The following is a 17918-nucleotide window of genomic DNA, read 5'->3' on the forward strand; positions in this document are numbered from 1 at the left end:
CAGTTCCAGATCTTTCTATTTCGATAGAAATAACATCATTAAAGTCTCCCTCAATGATAGGGAGCTGCAAGTCAGTTTCTAATGATATGCCCGTTACCTTATCTAGGGTAGGTTGCTGGAGTCGGAGGGGGTGCATTGACTCTTATAAAGTGTAACATCTAGATTACCCCATAGATCCTGCATTGCTACATACATTAGGGTCCACCCACGGTCTCTGGACGCAGAAGGGGGTGACTTCTGAAGCAAAAACAGCACCCCCAGGGAACCAGAAGTAAAGTCTGCAAGGTCTAGTGTGGTGTAGGACCTCCGGGCTAGGAAGTGACACTGAGTAACCCTCAAGTGGGTCTCCTGTAGGAGAACTACGTCTGGTGTGTGTTGCCTAATGTACGATGCAACAAGCCCTCTCTTAATCTTATTGCAGACACCATTGACATTCCACACTAGCACAGAGTGACCCAGGGGATCAGTCTCAAGGGTATGTGTCATGTCTGCGTCCTGGGGTGTATGTATCTATCAGCTCGCCGTAGTAAAAAAGGCCCCAAGTCCGTGATTTCACCTCCATCTTGTGTACAACAAAAAATAAACCCTTAAGACGACAACTAGCTGTATCAGTGTTTCGCGTCTGGACTGTGGGAACACCTTGGCTTACTGGACTGCCAGATTTCAGAGTTACGAAGACTCCAGAATATGGCTGTGTGGCTGGCTTGCAGAAAATGTGATCACGTTTCTGAGATTTAGAATGCCCTACAATGGTTCTAAGACCACAATTTTAGGGCCTTTTGCTTGATTCATTGGGTCTTCTATAACATAATCCCTTATGACAAATTAGTTGGATTAATTTTACCACATCACGGTGATGCACCTGTTACAGAAACAATATATTGCGAAAGAAATATGTCTGTAGCTCAATAATAGCGATATCGTTATTGCTGGTCAATCCTTATATGTATTTGTCCCCTCGGGCCCTTCTCTTTGTGCCAGTCTTGTTTTAAGCTGCTTTGCAGAAGGACATGCAGTTTTTTATCAACGTATTTGTATTTGTTTTGCAAAGAAAACATGAGATCTATGCAGTCGCGGCCGGCCTGACTCGAGGGAGGTGAGGTTAGCGGGTGGGGTAGGGGTAATAACATTTTTTAAAAACCTACCTTACTGGGTCCTGCGCCGCCTCCGCTCCTGGCCGGGTCCTGCATTTTCCTGCTGCCTTCCTGCTCTCCTGCCACTGGCAGGAACAGGAAGCAGGCAGCCTCCCTCCCCTCCCCTCCCCTCCCCTCCCCTCCCCTCAATGGCAGCGTTGTGATTGGTGGGGACGGTGCATATGGTAAGGACATTTTCTCCATGTAGGCTGCATGCAGCCTACATGGAGAAAATGTAGAGTGCGCATGACTGGTTTGGTCGCCCCCTGAGGGCCAACCAAACAGTCGGGGCCCACAGCATTGGGCAAGTCACTCCTCTCAAACCCGCCCGCCCCCAACCAGGCATACCCTTCTGCTTTCTCGCAGTGCGAGAATCAGAAGCATGAAATGGTAGTTTTACCATTTTATGTTTCTGCTTCTCACACTGCGAGAAAGCAGTGGGTTGACGCTCCTCCGCCCTAATTGAGGAACCGCCCCTGCATCTATGTAGTTATGAACCAAAGATGCCGAGATTTCGGGATTTGTCCGTTACACATTTCAGCCATACTATGAATCGCATCTGTTTATGTAAACATGTCCATTGAGGAAAGAGGGAGTAAAGGGGGCCTATATTTCAGTGTATCATTGGCCACATATGTCCCAAGGCCGGCATCCTGTCTTTGCACTGTCCCCTGTGCGGGCACTCGAATATTTCCAGGTGCGGGTCCTCAAGCTCAAATATGTGATCTGGGGCCCCATATATCCTTAACAGTATGAGGCAGCCCCTACTTTCGTGCACTACTTTCTCTGCTCCCAGGCGCCGGTCCTTATCCGCAGGACGTGCAAGTTTGATCATTTGTCGTGTTAAGCCGGAGGGCTTTCAGTAGTGTGGCCGCTCCATTAGCTGTTCGTCCTGGACAGAACATGTAAAATGACATGTTGCACCCTGCCTTAGGACTCGATAGGCCCCATAGGGTGACCTACCCATATACCAGAGGCACGTCTGACTGTGCCATTGCTTTCAGTGGCAAAGTCAGGCTCGCAGTTTAACCTGCTCTTCCAGCCTGCGAATGGTCGGCTGGGAGTCTTGGTTTACTTGTGTCGCACCCGAGGTGGCATAAGCAGTGCTGCAATCACTGAGGGCGCCCAACAAACTTACATGCCCTGGGTACCCTTTACAAGGGACTTACAGGTAAGTTAATGTAGCCAATTGGGTATGAGCCAATTGGACATATCAGTTTACGGGCCAGGGCACAGGCACTGAGGACTGATTAGCAGGCCTTAGTGCACTCTCAGAGTCGAAAAACCAGCAGCATCAGCCCGAAAACATGGGGGTGACAATACACAAAGGGGCATTTCCTTACAGGGGGTTTTAAACAGAAAGGTTTATTGCAACTGTTCAGTTTTCTTGGTGATTGTATGGATGGTCAGATTGTTTCTCGGGAAAAGTCAAATTAAATTAAAAAAAAAAAATGTTTCCCTGTTCTTATTTGCCTGCCCTGCTAGGTGGTCTGAAGTCCATCCTGGACATTGGACTGGTGTTTTGGCTGGCCGCGTGTGGACCCTCACCCAAAGAGATGACCGCATCTGGTACAGGCACTACAGCAGTGATGAAAAGGCTAATAATGAAGAGAAGCCAGTTTCGACTTGTGTAAAATCTGCAAGGAAAAGGAAGCCGCCAAAAACCACAGCAAAGACTATCCCAAACGTGACTGAGATCAAAATTGAGACCCCCGGCCAGACCAGAGTAAAAGAAGAAGAGACTGAAACAGCGACCATTCTCAAGGAGGAGCCAGAAGAAAAGTTCTCTGGAGGAGGCGAGGATCTCAAGAAAGATCAGGAGATCCTACACGATTACTTCCAGCTGGACGTCAGCCTGGACGCCCTGTACAAGCAGTGGAGCGCTGCCGACCCCCACTTTGAACAAGTGGCGCACACCTTTCCAGGTGCGCATAAGGATTGTAGGACCGATGTAAGCAGAGAGTGAGATCTGTGATTGTTGAGTGAGATGACGCAAGACCGGCTGAGTCTTTAGATGTTCTGAGTGAAAGAAGAGTTTGGAATTCAGAGCCTGTCAATCATTTGATATCACTTTTTTGCCTGTTATTTCCTGTTGTCACCATGCGCACAATTATTAAATAATTTATTGCATCCTAGTGATACTTAAGTGTGCAATAAGTGTCATCTGACGAATGACAGATCCCCCTTCACCAAATCAGAGCCTGTGTCTGTTGAGGGCAGCAGACGGCACTTACTGCGAAGGGTCCTCCAGCGTGTGGCCGGACTGTCCTCTGTGCTGCGTGTGCTGATATGGGAAGGTGAGGGTTCACAGGGGAGGCCCGTTGCTAGTTCTGAGAAGGGTCCTACCCATATTACACATGTAATGTGAAAAACGTCTATGAGAGGCGGGCGGAAGTGGTGTAATGAGTGTGAAAAAGGGCTGGGGACATCCCTATTTTGACCAGAGGCATTGCTACAGATAGAAATAATTCACATGGAGGAGAAAAGAGTGTAGGAAGCTGGCTCTGTATATACTATCCAAAAGTGAGGTATACTGTGTACAGTGTCCAGGGGAACCCCAAAGGTAGGCAGAGGTAAAAATAGATAGCGCCTTACTCTCTATTTGTGGTAGTGTGGGCGAGCAGTAAGGCTGTATCAGAGGGTAGTGCTAAGCATTTAGTGTACACACTCAATCAGCAAATGATGTCACACACTCAAAGACTGAACTGAGACCAATTTGTTTGTATAAAAATATTATTTAGTTCTTTTATTTCTAGAACCAAGCAAGCTTGGCACAGGTAATATGGTACTTTTTAAGGCAGGTTGAACAATACAAGCAAGCGGAATGAAAATGACTTTGTAACATGTTTGTAAATACTTTGAATACAGTTGAAATACTGTTAGATTACTTTTGATTACATTTTAGAGTACTTATTAGATTACTTTTTCCACTCCGTGTGATATGCCTAGATATCACACCGAGATATTTCCTAGAGAAAAGGTAAATTAAACTGTTTTTGTATATTTGCAGTTTCTTAGAGTTCCATGCAAACCAACTCCACAGTTAGAATAATTTCCCAAAAAAAGCACTCAATGCAATCCTATGGGAGAAAATGGAGTTATCGGTTTACAGGTAAGAAGTACTTGGTTGTGGGAGTTGGGTTTCTGGGGTTAGATCCAGGGGTCTGCCAAGGTGAAGGATGCACTCTCAAAGCACCCTCAGCAGCACTAGGGCGGCCGGGTGCAGAGTGCTGAGGCCAAATGTTATCCACTTGGGGATAGGAGGCCTCCGGTTGGTGGCTGCTCATGAGCAGGCACAAGGTTGTGGGAGCAAAGCTCCTGGTGTTAGGCTCAGGGCAAAGGGGGGATCCGTTGTAGCACTTAAGGTGCACCCACAGCGGCACAGTGGCGGCCAGGTGCAGGGTGCTGGTTTGGCATCGGGTGCTGGTTTGGCAACGGGTGACCTGTTGTTTTCAATAGGAGTTGCTGGTTTTGGATTTTGGCTGCAAGCTTGGTCCAGGAAGAGTTCTGGGAGGAACCAACAGCTAGGCAAGTAAGTTGGAGGGCTCAGGTACGTAGGTGCGACTCGGGTTCTCTTCTCCAGGGCGCAGGGATGCAGGGATGTATTTTGAGGTCGGATTTCACCTTACCGGGCCACTCATTGAGGGGGTCTTTGTGCAGAGGCTGCAGGTGATGCCGGGGAGTCCTGGAGGGGTCAACTTATGGTGGACATGGACTCTCGAGTGCTGGAGTACCTGGCTGGGACTGGTGGGCGACTCGGTTTTGGGTCCTAGGCATCGGGTGCAGTGGTGGTTCCAGGCGCCGGTTATCTTTGTCATCAGGAGGCTCAGAGTCTGTCTTGGGAGTTTCTTTTAAACAGAGCTGCTGTTCACAGGAGATTCGGTCTTTGTTGAAGGCAGTCCATCCTCCCAGGGGTTCTGGAGGCCGCTGGCTACAGGACAAGGCGACTTTTGGTGCAGTATCTCTGGAAACTGCAGATAGGCCGGTAGGGCTGGGGCAAAGTTAGTTCTTCTCTGCAGTCTCCTCTGCTGGGCGTCTTCTTTTCTTCTTCTTAGGTTGTGAATATCTGTCTTCTTGGTTCAGGGCAGCCCCTAAATACTGTATTTAGGGGTCAGGTTAGGGGTCTTGAGGTCAGTAGCCAATAGGCTACTGACCTTAGGGTGACTACACCCTTGGTGTGCTCACCCCATGTGGGGGAGTGAGCACAATCCTTAACCCTGATTGGAATGGCAGGCACTTAAGAGAGGGCTTCACCTTGCCTCCCCCACCTGAGGGGTGGGGTTGGCAGAGGTGGGCATATCTCCTGGGCTGTTCAAATTTTTCCCGCCTGTCTTCCCGCCGAAAAGGAGGGGAGACAGGATGGGGGCCTGCTCCTGATAGCAGGAGAGGCCGTGGGTCACATTACAAAAGCAGCAAGGCCTTTAAAGCTCCCCTGCCACAGATGGCTCTTCCTGGCCTGGGGAGGTGTGAACACCTCTGCCCAGGAAAGGCTTCGTTTCTGGGCCCAGGGAGATGAAGATTCCCATCCTAGGGGTCCAGAAACATGTCTCGTGGTGGCAGGCTCGTGTTTACCAGTCAGCGAACCCACCAGAGGCTGGTCGTTTTTCAGGGGGCATCTCTAAGATGCCCTCTGAGTGCATTGTATAATAAATCCCACCCTGGCATCAGGGTGGGTTTATTTTGCTGATATATACCAAACTTCCCAGAAATCAGTAAAGCCATTATGGTGCTGTGGAGTTCGTAATGACAAACTCCCAGCACCATATACTCTTTTATGGCTTTACTGCACTTACAATGTCTAAGAATGTACGTAGCCGCTGTAGGGGGTACTGTACTCACGCATCTGTACCCTCACCAGTGGTATAGTTCACCCAGCTAGAGGGGTGTCTTACGTATACCATAGGCAGTGGGTTGCAGGCAGGTGTGTGTGCCATGTCGACTCTTCACTTTTCTCTGCACCAAAACACTCAGCCTGCCATTGGCAGTGTGTGTGTGTTAAGGTACAGGGCTTCTAAGGATGGCCCAATTTGTGCTGCAGCCCTTAGAGCTCTTCCCTGGCCACAGTACCCTTAGCACCCATGGTACCTTTTGAAAGGGGCTTACATGTGGCCAGAGAGGTGCCAATTGGGGGTACAAGGGTACAGTTTTGGGAAAGAACACAGGCCCTTGAAACCTGATTGGAGGGACCCAGAGCACATCAAGTCAAAGTGCATCAGAAATCTGGCTACAAGTAGGGGGGGGTTACTGCAACAGAAAGCCAGCTTCCTACAAAGAGCAAATGTAAACAGGCCCAGTAAGATTCATGAAAACCTTCATCAAGTAATATTGTTCTTGTTGACTGCTCTCGAGGTCTTGCGGTTAAATGTATAGGCTCAGGCAAGTAAGTTACATCAATTACAGTATAACGCACATTATTTTATAGCCTCAAACGCGATACAAAGCCGGCCTCTGTGTTCACGATGTCCTTCAAAGAAGGTTAATGTATTTTGGAAGGTGAGGATCCGAATGCAATCCATAGTCCAGGCATGACATTAGTAGTCCGCATGCAGAAGCGTGTAAACCACCTGTCTGTGAACTTGGTTTAGTGCTGCAAAGAGCGTCATGTAAAATACCTCTGTCTCAGAGAGACTGCTCGCAAACAGCGCTTCAAGGGGAGCTAAAGAAGTGAGTATCTCCAAGAACATCCCTCGGATCGCTGAGCAACCTCACATCTCATGGGTTTGTTCCTCAAGCGTTTCTTCAGCGTGTGCAAGTGGTGAATTTTAAAACACATGTTACGTATGAACCTTGCCAGGGGATCCCAAGGGACGGAATATATTGCTGTGCGGTGATCTACCGTTGATGTGTTTAGGGCTTGAGCCTCCAATCCCCACTTGCAACTGACATGCTCAGTTTATGGTGCATAGACCTAGAAACATTCTTGTGGATTGTGAAAGATGTGCCCTCTGGCCTAAAGTCACAGCAGTGTCTCTGGTGCCCAGGTGGGTTTCAGATATTTAAAATGCTGGACATTACTGGAGTTGCACAGATTTGAGGTCTGCTTTGGTGGTTTCGGTGTTTTATTTTCATCTGCCGAAATCTACACAAACGTTTTTTTTTAAATATATTTTTGCCAACACTATTGTTGTCATACTTGGGCTTTTGCACAAGTGTAACACTGTTGGAAAACCACTCCCACACTAGAAAGGGTGGTGGTGGTCTTCCGGAACACACTGTGGTAGCTTGGCTCGAGTGGTCAGGAAACAGGCGCAGTGCTAAGCATACAATATACCCATACAAGAACCATGCGTGCATCCGTTCCAAAAACGACTCTACACCGTAAAAATTATGAAAATATTCTTCTTTATCTTTTTCTCTTAGTTGCTGATTGGAAAAATAAATAGGTCAATCACAATATACAAGTTTCAATTAGTGCAGGTCAAATAAATATTATCTGAAGATTCAATAAATAGGGGTGATCATAAATAACAGGGCATAAATACAAGTGCAATATATACAGACAATTAAATACTTTGAGGCAATAAATACTGTACCAATAAATATTGTACACCATCAAGTCCTGTGGACCTATAAATATAGTGCAGCAATAAATAGGTAAAAACTCAATAAATACAGTATCCCCAATAAATAATTAAAAGTATACAGCAACCCTCATATAATCAGATGACACTTCAATTCTTAAGGGCTGATATGGCCCAGGCACAGCTTGTAGGGTTGTGGAAGGCTTGAGGGGGGCTACTCCCTGGCTGGGACAAGGCTGAGGCCTAATCTGAGGTGGATCCAAGGGGGGTATACCAGTGCCCTGGCTTTCTCTCTCCACACAACCTCTCTAGGTTAGTCCCAGTTCACCCCAGGCACAGTCAGGTTGGTTTCAGCACCTCCCTAGCCCCTTAGAGCAGTCTCTCAGGTCTCCACAGGGCCTTAGGCGCCCTCTACTCCACTTACTGCCCTTTTTCTGATGTTCCGACGCCGCTGGAGTCGTGTCGACGCCGTGAGGCGGTTCCGGTTCGGTCTCGGCGGCCTCGGCACAATGTCAGTTCTTTGACGACGCCGGTAGGCGGTTCCGGTCCGATGTCGGTGGCCTCGGTTCGATCTCGACCTCCGATTCGACGGCGTCGGGCAGTCTCCTCACGATGTCGACTTCGGGCGGCTCCGGTCCGATGGCGCTCTCGGCTCCGATGACGTCGGCCGGCCTGGCCTCGATGTCGACTTCCGGCGACTCCGGGGTGCGATCCTCACCCCCGACCTCCGGTGCTCCTCCTCACAGGCTCCGGGCGACTCCGGAGTGCGATCCTCACTCCCGACCTCCGGTTCACCTCTACCTCGGTCTCCGACGACTCCGGAGGGCGGACTTCACTCCTCCGATGACGCCGCTCGCTCGACCTCGGTTCACTTCCTCCTCGACCTCTGGTATTCCTCACGACCTCCGTCGGCGCCCTCTCACGACCTCAGGCGGCTCCGGGTACGACGTCTGCTACTTCAGTCAGCGCCGCTTCTCCACCTCGGGCTCCAGGTCTTCAGGCTACTCGACGCCGGACTCCAGGGAAACCAGTTCTCAGGTCAGAATCTTGCTGTTTTCTTGGTTCTAAGGCCTGTTCCTGCTGTCCAGGTCCTTAGGATAAGTTTCTTCTGTCTTTTTCCCACACAGGGCTATAGGCTGGGATCCATCAGTAGGGACAAGTATCAAGGGTGGGTTTATGGACCCCACTCCAGGCACAAGTTTCCACCCCTGCTGCTTCACTCCTTCCTCCTTCACTGTTGTGCTCCTCTCTCTTCACCAGTCAGGTGCCAACTGCCAGCTCCAACTGCCAACTGCCTCTCTTATCCTCCCAACATTCTAAACGGTCTCCAACTGTCACAGAGTTCTGGAATCTCCTGGAATGTTCTGGAAGGTGCTGGTAGGTTCCAGTGGATGCTGGTGATGTCACAGGTGGCCACCATCTTGTGCTCCAGGCCCTCAGACAGAAGTTTCAGGGGTAGCTAAAATGGCTCCCTGAATCTGCAGCAACACGAAAAAGTCTGGTGGTTCCCAAAAAGGAAAAATTCAAACAGGATTTGAGGCAAAAGTGGGACAAAATAAATAATGATGAGGAGGGACCACCCAAAGGGCTGACAGGTCTAACACGCGTCCCCCCCAGCTGAAAGTGGGGAGAGCTACCCAACCCCTTGGGAGTTCTCATCACTGAGGCGGAAATACCTTGAGAGACCGTCTGCATTGGCGTGGTCCACTCCAGGCTGATGTTCCACCTGAAAGTCCATCCCCTGTAGGGAAATAGACCACCTCAACAACTTGGGATTCTCCCCCTTCATCTGCATCAGCCAGCGAAGGGGTCTGTGGTCGGTCTGAACCAGGAAGTGCGAGCCAAACAGGTATGGCCGCAACTTCTTCAGAGCCCATACCACTGCAAAGGCTTCACGCTCTATTGCACTCCACTTCTGTTCCCTGGGAAGTAATCTCCGGGATAGGAAGACCACGGGTTGATCCAGCCCCTCTTCGTTGAGTTGCGATAACACTGCCCCAATGCCATGTTCTGATGCATCTGTCTGGACAATGAACTTCTTGGAAAAGTCTGGGGCCCTTAAGACCGGGGCCTCGCACATGGCTTTCTTCAATTTCTCAAAGGCTTGCTGACAAGCCTCCGTCCAGACTACCCGTCGAGGTTGTTTCTTGGACGTGAGCTCCGTGAGAGGGGCTACGATGGTACCGTACCCCTTCACGAAGCGGCGATAGTATCCCGTGAGGCCCAAAAATGCTCGGACCTCAGTCTGTGTCTTGGGGGGTTCCCAGGCCATGATGGCCTCGATCTTCGCCTGGAGGGGTTGCACCGCTCCCCTACCCACCAAGTGTCCAAGGTACACTACCGACCCCTGCCCGATCTGGCACTTGCTGGCCTTGATCGTCAATCCAGCTTGTCTCAGGGCCTGGAGAACAGCTTGCAGGTGACGCAAGTGATCCTCCCAGCTGTTACTGAAGACGGCTATGTCATCCAGATAAGCAGCAGAGAAACTCTCCATTCCGGTGAGGATCTGGTTTACCAGGCGCTGAAACGTGGCAGGTGCGTTCTTGAGCCCAAAGGGCATCACACAGAACTGGTAGTGGCCATTGGGCGTGGAGAAGGCTGACCTTTCCCTTGCTCCATCAGTCAACGAGATCTGCCAGTACCCTGAAGTAAGGTCAAAGGTACTTAGATATTGGGCAGCTCCCAGCCGGTCAATCAATTCATCCGCCCTAGGGATCGGATGAGCATCAGTTTTTGTCACTGAATTCAGTCCCCGGTAGTCCACACAGAACCTCAGTTCTGGTTGGGCACCCGGTGGTGCAGCTTTCGGTACTAACACCACCGGACTAGACCAGGGGCTGCTAGAAGGTTCAATCACTCCTAGCTCCAGCATCTTAGTGACTTCACTATGAATGCTGGCCTTCACCTTGTCTGACATCCGGTAGATCTTGGACTTCACAGGTGGGCTGTCTCCTGTGTCCACGTCATGGACGCACAGGTGAGTCCTACCCGGGACAAGGGAGAACAACGAGGAGTACTGCCCCAGGACCTGGCGACAGTCCTCCTGCTGTTCAGGAGTTAGAGATGGGGAGAGAATCACTCCCTCCACCGACCCATCCTTCTCTTGAGACGCAAACAGATCAGGGAGAGGCTCGCTTTCCACGTCCTCTCCTCCGTCAGTCACCATCATCAAGATGACTTCGGGCCTCTCGTGGTGGGGTTTGAGGCGGTTGGCATGCAGCACCCGCAGGGGCTGACGAGGGGTCTTCAGGTCCACCAAGTAGGTAGCTTTACCCTTCTTTTCCAACACCTCAAAGGGTCCTGACCAGCGATCCTGGAGGGCACTAAGCTCTCCTGGTTCGATCACCCACACCTTCTGGCCAGGCTCCAACTCCACCGGGTGAGCGTTGTGGTCATACCACGCCTTCATCACTGCTTGGCTGGCTTCCAAGTTGTCAGAAGCTTGCTTCCACAACTTAGCCATTTGGCTCCGGAAGGCCAGCATGTAGCTCACCACATCCTGGGGAAGCTTTCTGGGAGTTCTTTCCCATCCGTCTCTCACCAGGTTGAGAGGTCCACGTACAGGGTGCCCATACAGAAGCTCGAAGGGGCTGAAGCCCACTCCCTTCTGTGGCACTTCCCTGTAGGAAAAAAGTAAACAGGGTAGGAGGACGTCCCATTTCCTCCGCAGGCTTTCAGGCAGACTTCTGATCATGCCTTTTAAGGTTTTGTTAAACCTTTCCACCAGACCATTGGTCTGGGGGTGGTAAGGAGTTGTGAACCGGTAGGTCACTCCACACTCCTTCCACATTGCCCGCATATATGCTGACATGAAGTTGGTCCCCCTGTCGGACACAACTTCCTTGAGAAAACCCACTCGGGTAAAGATTCCCATCAGGGCCCTAGCCACAACAGGCGCTGTTATGGTCCTCAGAGGTATTGCCTCTGGGTACCGTGTGGCATGATCCACCAGAACCAGGATAAACCTGTGACCAGCTGTAGTCGGTGGATCTAATGGACCCACAATGTCGATGCCCACCCTTTCAAAGGGGGTGCTAACGACAGGAAGTGGTTCCAGGGGAGCTTTCAGCTTCACCCCTGTTTTCCCACTGGCTTGGCAAGACACACATGTCCGGCAGTAGGTATCGGACGACACTTTCATCTGAGGCCAATAAAAGTGTGGGACAAGACGGGCGAAGGTCTTGTCTTGCCCCAGGTGTCCTGCCAATGGTATCTCGTGAGCCAACTCTAAAAGGAAGGCTCGATAACGTTGAGGAACTACCAAGGCTCGTGACGATCCATGTAGGGGTGCCTTGGGTTCACTGTAGAGGAGGCCATCCTCCCAGTAAACACTGTAGTTCCCTTCAACGTTCCCTGCTGCCTGGGCTTCGGCCTGTCGCCTCAGCCCCTCAAGGGTAGGGCACTCCCTCTGGCCCTGGCAGAATTCCTCCCTGGACGGGCCTCGCTCCACGTGCCACTCGGCCGGGATGGGTAAGTCCTCCAGGTTGGTAACGTCCCCCTCCGCAGACTCCTGGCCCACCACCTCCGGTGGCCTATCCGTCCTACGGGGTGGAGACGCCGAGGCAGGCTCCTCCTGTCCTCGGTTCTTCCCTTGACTGGCAGCTGGCTGGGCCTTTGTTCCAGGCTCCAGCCGGAATGAACTCCCTCTTCGGGTAGTCTCGGACCTTGTGCTAACACAGGCCCAGTCAGGTGTACCCAGCATCTCGGTGTGAGTCCGGTATTCCACCTCCTTCCAAGCGTTGTGCTCCATGTCATTGCCCAGCAGACAATCGACTGGCACGGCAGGGCTTACGGCAACTCGAAGTGAACCTGCAACCCCCCCCCCATTCAAAGGGAACCTCGGCCACGGGATAGTGACCTGTTCTGCCGTCAGCCATCGCGGCTGGGTGGAGTACATCGGGAATTACCTGCTCTGGAGACACCAGCTGGCTATGCACCATAGTCATACTGGCTCCTGTGTCTCTCAGAGCCTCCCCTCGTTGGCCGTTGATGGTGATCCACTGCCCATACTTTGCGGTATTTGCGGGCACCTGGATCTTAGGAACCATCTCCCGTTCTCCCAGGGACACTAAAGTGACACCCGCCCACTCCCTTCCCTTAGTTAAGGGCATCTCCTCCCCGAGCACTACACTAGCTACTCCGGGGGGCTTTCCTCCAGTGGGAGGGGGTGATCGTTTCTGACACTTCGGATCTCCTTTATAGTGTCCAACGCCACCGCACTCGTAGCAATGGACAACCCTTGGCTGCTGACTCTGGCCAGGATTAGGGTTTCTGGGTGGGTTAGCCTTAGAGGTGAATCCTGTTCCCTTCCCTTGGAAGTTATTTTGGGGGCCTTTGGAGAACTCCTTTTTCTTTTCCCCTCCCTCTTTCTTCTGGGGGGCGCCCTGTCCGGCCTTTTGAGTATCCCCTCCAGTCCCCCTTGTGGACACCCGGGTACTGGCCCAAATGTCCGCCTCCTCAGCAAGCTTCCGGGGGCTGGTCAGCTTGCTATCCACCAGGTGTTGCCGCAGTTCAGGGAAACATTTCTCGAGTAGGTGTTCCTTCAGTACTAGGTCAAACAACTCCTCGTAGTTCCTTACTTCACTGCCCTGAATCCAACCTTCCAGTGCCTTCTTTGCATAGTCCAGGAAGTCCACCCAATTCTGTGTGCCCAGTTTGTGACTACCCCTGAACTTCTGTCTGTACTTTTCAGGTGTTAGTCCAAACTTTCTGAGGAGCGCCAGTTTCATGGCGGGGTAGTGGGTCTGCTCATCCTCTTCGAGGGCCAATAAAGCATCCCTACCAGCTGGAGGCATGTACTTATACAATCCTCCTCCCCAATACTTCACTGGAACCCCATGGGCCCTCAACGAGACCTCATAGGCTGCTAGCCACTTGGCGATGTCGTCACCCGCCCCATAGCTAGCTACTATGTCCTTTGGCAGGTAAGGTTTGGATTCCCTGGTGATTTCTTGGTCTTTGCTGCCACCATTAGGAACAGTTGGTGCCCCAATTCTTAAGATCTGAAGCTCTATCTCTTTCAGTCTTATCTCATGAGCCATCCTCTCTTTCTCCGTCTCATGAGCCAACCTCTGTTCCTCCTTCTCCTTTTCCAGCTTTGCTAAGTCCCATGTGAGCTGTCTTTTCTCCCTCCGATCTGCTAACTCCACTTCGGATAAGCCCCCACTAGAGACAGTGCTGCCCTTCCTAGAAAGTGTCCTGGGCCCTGCTGACAGGTTCCCCACCTCAGGTTGGTACATCTCAGCCCCCTCGGGGTCAGGCTCTCCATCCCTGTCTTCCTCCTCAGCCTTGCTTTCTCGGCGTGCCTCCCCCCAAGCCCTTAAGCTGGTTTGGAGTGCACCCTTCTTTGCTCCTGGGGGACAGTACACCCCCTCCCGCTGGCAAAACTCCCTGAGTTGGGCCACAGTGTACGTTTCTAGATTTTCTAGTACAAACTCCATCTTGCCCACTCAGGTTAGAGGACAGGTTTTGTGCAGTAACAATGTAGGGGGGTACCTTTAATAATACCTCCTCCCACCACCAGAGTAAATTTGGAAAAAAACAAAAACCCACAATTAGGAAGGCCGCTTTGAGAAAACTCCCGGTGTAGGCCTATGGACTACCCACAGTTATTGTTGAGTATACGTAGGCACAGCTCTATCCCACCACTGAACACCAATTTATGTTGGAAAACCACTCCCACACTAGAAAGGGTGGTGGTGGTCTTCCGGAACACACTGTGGTAGCTTGGCTCGAGTGGTCAGGAAACAGGCGCAGTGCTAAGCATACAATATACCCATACAAGAACCATGCGTGCATCCGTTCCAAAAACGACTCTACACCGTAAAAATTATGAAAATATTCTTCTTTATCTTTTTCTCTTAGTTGCTGATTGGAAAAATAAATAGGTCAATCACAATATACAAGTTTCAATTAGTGCAGGTCAAATAAATATTATCTGAAGATTCAATAAATAGGGGTGATCATAAATAACAGGGCATAAATACAAGTGCAATATATACAGACAATTAAATACTTTGAGGCAATAAATACTGTACCAATAAATATTGTACACCATCAAGTCCTGTGGACCTATAAATATAGTGCAGCAATAAATAGGTAAAAACTCAATAAATACAGTATCCCCAATAAATAATTAAAAGTATACAGCAACCCTCATATAATCAGATGACACTTCAATTCTTAAGGGCTGATATGGCCCAGGCACAGCTTGTAGGGTTGTGGAAGGCTTGAGGGGGGCTACTCCCTGGCTGGGACAAGGCTGAGGCCTAATCTGAGGTGGATCCAAGGGGGGTATACCAGTGCCCTGGCTTTCTCTCTCCACACAACCTCTCTAGGTTAGTCCCAGTTCACCCCAGGCACAGTCAGGTTGGTTTCAGCACCTCCCTAGCCCCTTAGAGCAGTCTCTCAGGTCTCCACAGGGCCTTAGGCGCCCTCTACTCCACTTACTGCCCTTTTTCTGATGTTCCGACGCCGCTGGAGTCGTGTCGACGCCGTGAGGCGGTTCCGGTTCGGTCTCGGCGGCCTCGGCACAATGTCAGTTCTTTGACGACGCCGGTAGGCGGTTCCGGTCCGATGTCGGTGGCCTCGGTTCGATCTCGACCTCCGATTCGACGGCGTCGGGCAGTCTCCTCACGATGTCGACTTCGGGCGGCTCCGGTCCGATGGCGCTCTCGGCTCCGATGACGTCGGCCGGCCTGGCCTCGATGTCGACTTCCGGCGACTCCGGGGTGCGATCCTCACCCCCGACCTCCGGTGCTCCTCCTCACAGGCTCCGGGCGACTCCGGAGTGCGATCCTCACTCCCGACCTCCGGTTCACCTCTACCTCGGTCTCCGACGACTCCGGAGGGCGGACTTCACTCCTCCGATGACGCCGCTCGCTCGACCTCGGTTCACTTACTCCTCGACCTCTGGTATTCCTCACGACCTCCGTCGGCGCCCTCTCACGACCTCAGGCGGCTCCGGGTACGACGTCTGCTACTTCAGTCAGCGCCGCTTCTCCACCTCGGGCTCCAGGTCTTCAGGCTACTCGACGCCGGACTCCAGGGAAACCAGTTCTCAGGTCAGAATCTTGCTGTTTTCTTGGTTCTAAGGCCTGTTCCTGCTGTCCAGGTCCTTAGGATAAGTTTCTTCTGTCTTTTTCCCACACAGGGCTATAGGCTGGGATCCATCAGTAGGGACAAGTATCAAGGGTGGGTTTATGGACCCCACTCCAGGCACAAGTTTCCACCCCTGCTGCTTCACTCCTTCCTCCTTCACTGTTGTGCTCCTCTCTCTTCACCAGTCAGGTGCCAACTGCCAGCTCCAACTGCCAACTGCCTCTCTTATCCTCCCAACATTCTAAACGGTCTCCAACTGTCACAGAGTTCTGGAATCTCCTGGAATGTTCTGGAAGGTGCTGGTAGGTTCCAGTGGATGCTGGTGATGTCACAGGTGGCCACCATCTTGTGCTCCAGGCCCTCAGACAGAAGTTTCAGGGGTAGCTAAAATGGCTCCCTGAATCTGCAGCAACACGAAAAAGTCTGGTGGTTCCCAAAAAGGAAAAATTCAAACAGGGTTTGAGGCAAAAGTGGGACAAAATAAATAATGATGAGGAGGGACCACCCAAAGGGCTGACAGGTCTAACAAACACACTCTCCCCTTACCTCTCCTTCTGAATACCTTTGCCTGTGTTTGTGTCCTCCCCTGCCCTCTAGGGCTACCACTGCCCTCCAGTCGCACCCGTTTCCTTTGACGTCCTCTGCCTACGGATCCCCACCTCCCCACCATCTTTTCATCACCCTAGAGCAAGCATTGCTAAGCTGAGCACCTGAACCAACCCACAGCCCCTGCTTGCTTTGTAATGAACCATGGAGCCTTATGGGGTCTCGGTGGGGAAGGTTTCCACATCAATGAAGTGGACTCTTGAGAAGGCGCGTGTCAATGTTCCATGAGTAAGATGTACTTTGCTTCTGTCTGCAGGAGTGCGGATTCTGCGTCAGGACCCCACAGAGTGTCTCTTCTCCTTCATCTGTACATCCAACAACCACATCTCCCGCATCACCGGCATGATCGAGCGGCTGTGCCGGGCGTTTGGCGAGAGACTCTGCCAGCTGGACTCGGTGGAGTACTTTGCGTTTCCCTCCCTGAAGGCGCTAGCTGGTTAGTGGCGCTTTCTTTATTTACTCTTGTCATTTTATTCTGACACTGTTGTCTTTCAGTTTCCTGATATTTTATTGGTTCATTTTGCAGAGATGTACTCTGCGTCATGTCCGCTGTATTGGGATTGGTTCATGGTCTTTAATTGATATTTCATTGGTTCATTTTCCAAAGTGACTTAACCGAACAGAATTTTCTTTGCGGGTGAAACAGCCTGAAAAGTTTTTTTTTATGAGAACCTTTGCGTAAAAAAGATTTTGTAAAGTTATTAAATTTGTCAACTTTGTAAAAAACATTTCCAAATGAATTTAGTTTATACAGCTCTGTTTACCCATTTTGCATTTTATGTAAATCGTTTTATTGGTTTTTATTAATTTCAACACAATACAACAATTCATGAAGGAAAGGTTACTAGAGGACAGGCGTAAGACACACGTGGCCATTAAGTGATAGTTAAAATAGTGGGCTGACAGCATGACAATTAGTAGGCTATAGGTAACGGTAAATCTGGCTTTAACAAGGTAGACAAGAGCCCCATATCTTTTGATGCTTTTTTTGCACCCTGTCCATTTTTACACCACTTTTTCCATAGCAGCGCAGTAATCCATTCCTCTAGTCCACTCATATGGTCAGGGACTACCAAATTCCCCCCCCCCCCCGGGCATAAACACATTTGTAATGAGGGACATGAGAGGTAAGGACTTTTGGAGGCGGGGGTCGACCAACCCCCGGCCGTATTTATTAAAATATGAAAGCAAATCAAAAGTTTCAAGAAAGAAACATTATTTACACAAATTTTTACGCAGAAACATAACACGACATTTGATTACAATTAATATGCACAGATTTCAGATGGCTAACCTTAACATATCACTAATACATAGTTTTCCTATCCGAATCTAACATAAAGATCATAATCATACATTAATTACTTTCTGCGTATCCTATTTGGGCCTACGGCAAGGTCATTAACTGGTGTCAGATCCTTATCAATTTACCGCACCCCCCTGTAGGGTTGCGCATGCGCAGGGGGCCCGCTTACCGAGAGGGTACTCCCCCCCCCCCCGGTTACTCCCATACGTTCCCTGAACTCCACGCCAATTTGGGGGGTCTTGCACTCTGCGC

At 50.7% G+C, this 17918-nt stretch overlaps 1 protein-coding gene across 2 annotated transcripts in view; it reads left to right on the top strand.

The window, feature by feature from the left end:
* The window catches only part of OGG1 (8-oxoguanine DNA glycosylase), a 102302-nt gene that overhangs the window by 46233 nt on the left and 38151 nt on the right, over window positions 1–17918 (top strand). Inside the window, exons 3-4 of one of the 2 annotated variants that reach the window (XM_085624273.1) lie at window positions 2619–3058; window positions 16617–16796. In XM_085624273.1, coding sequence (XP_085480399.1) covers window positions 2619–3058; window positions 16617–16796 — 620 coding nt within the window. The remainder of the gene's footprint in view (window positions 1–2618; window positions 3059–16616; window positions 16797–17918) is intronic. The other variant, XM_085624274.1, reaches the window with a different exon arrangement.

This window comes from Triturus cristatus, chromosome 9 (genome assembly GCF_964204655.1).
Source record: "Triturus cristatus chromosome 9, aTriCri1.1, whole genome shotgun sequence".
Taxonomy (NCBI): domain Eukaryota; kingdom Metazoa; phylum Chordata; class Amphibia; order Caudata; family Salamandridae; genus Triturus; species Triturus cristatus.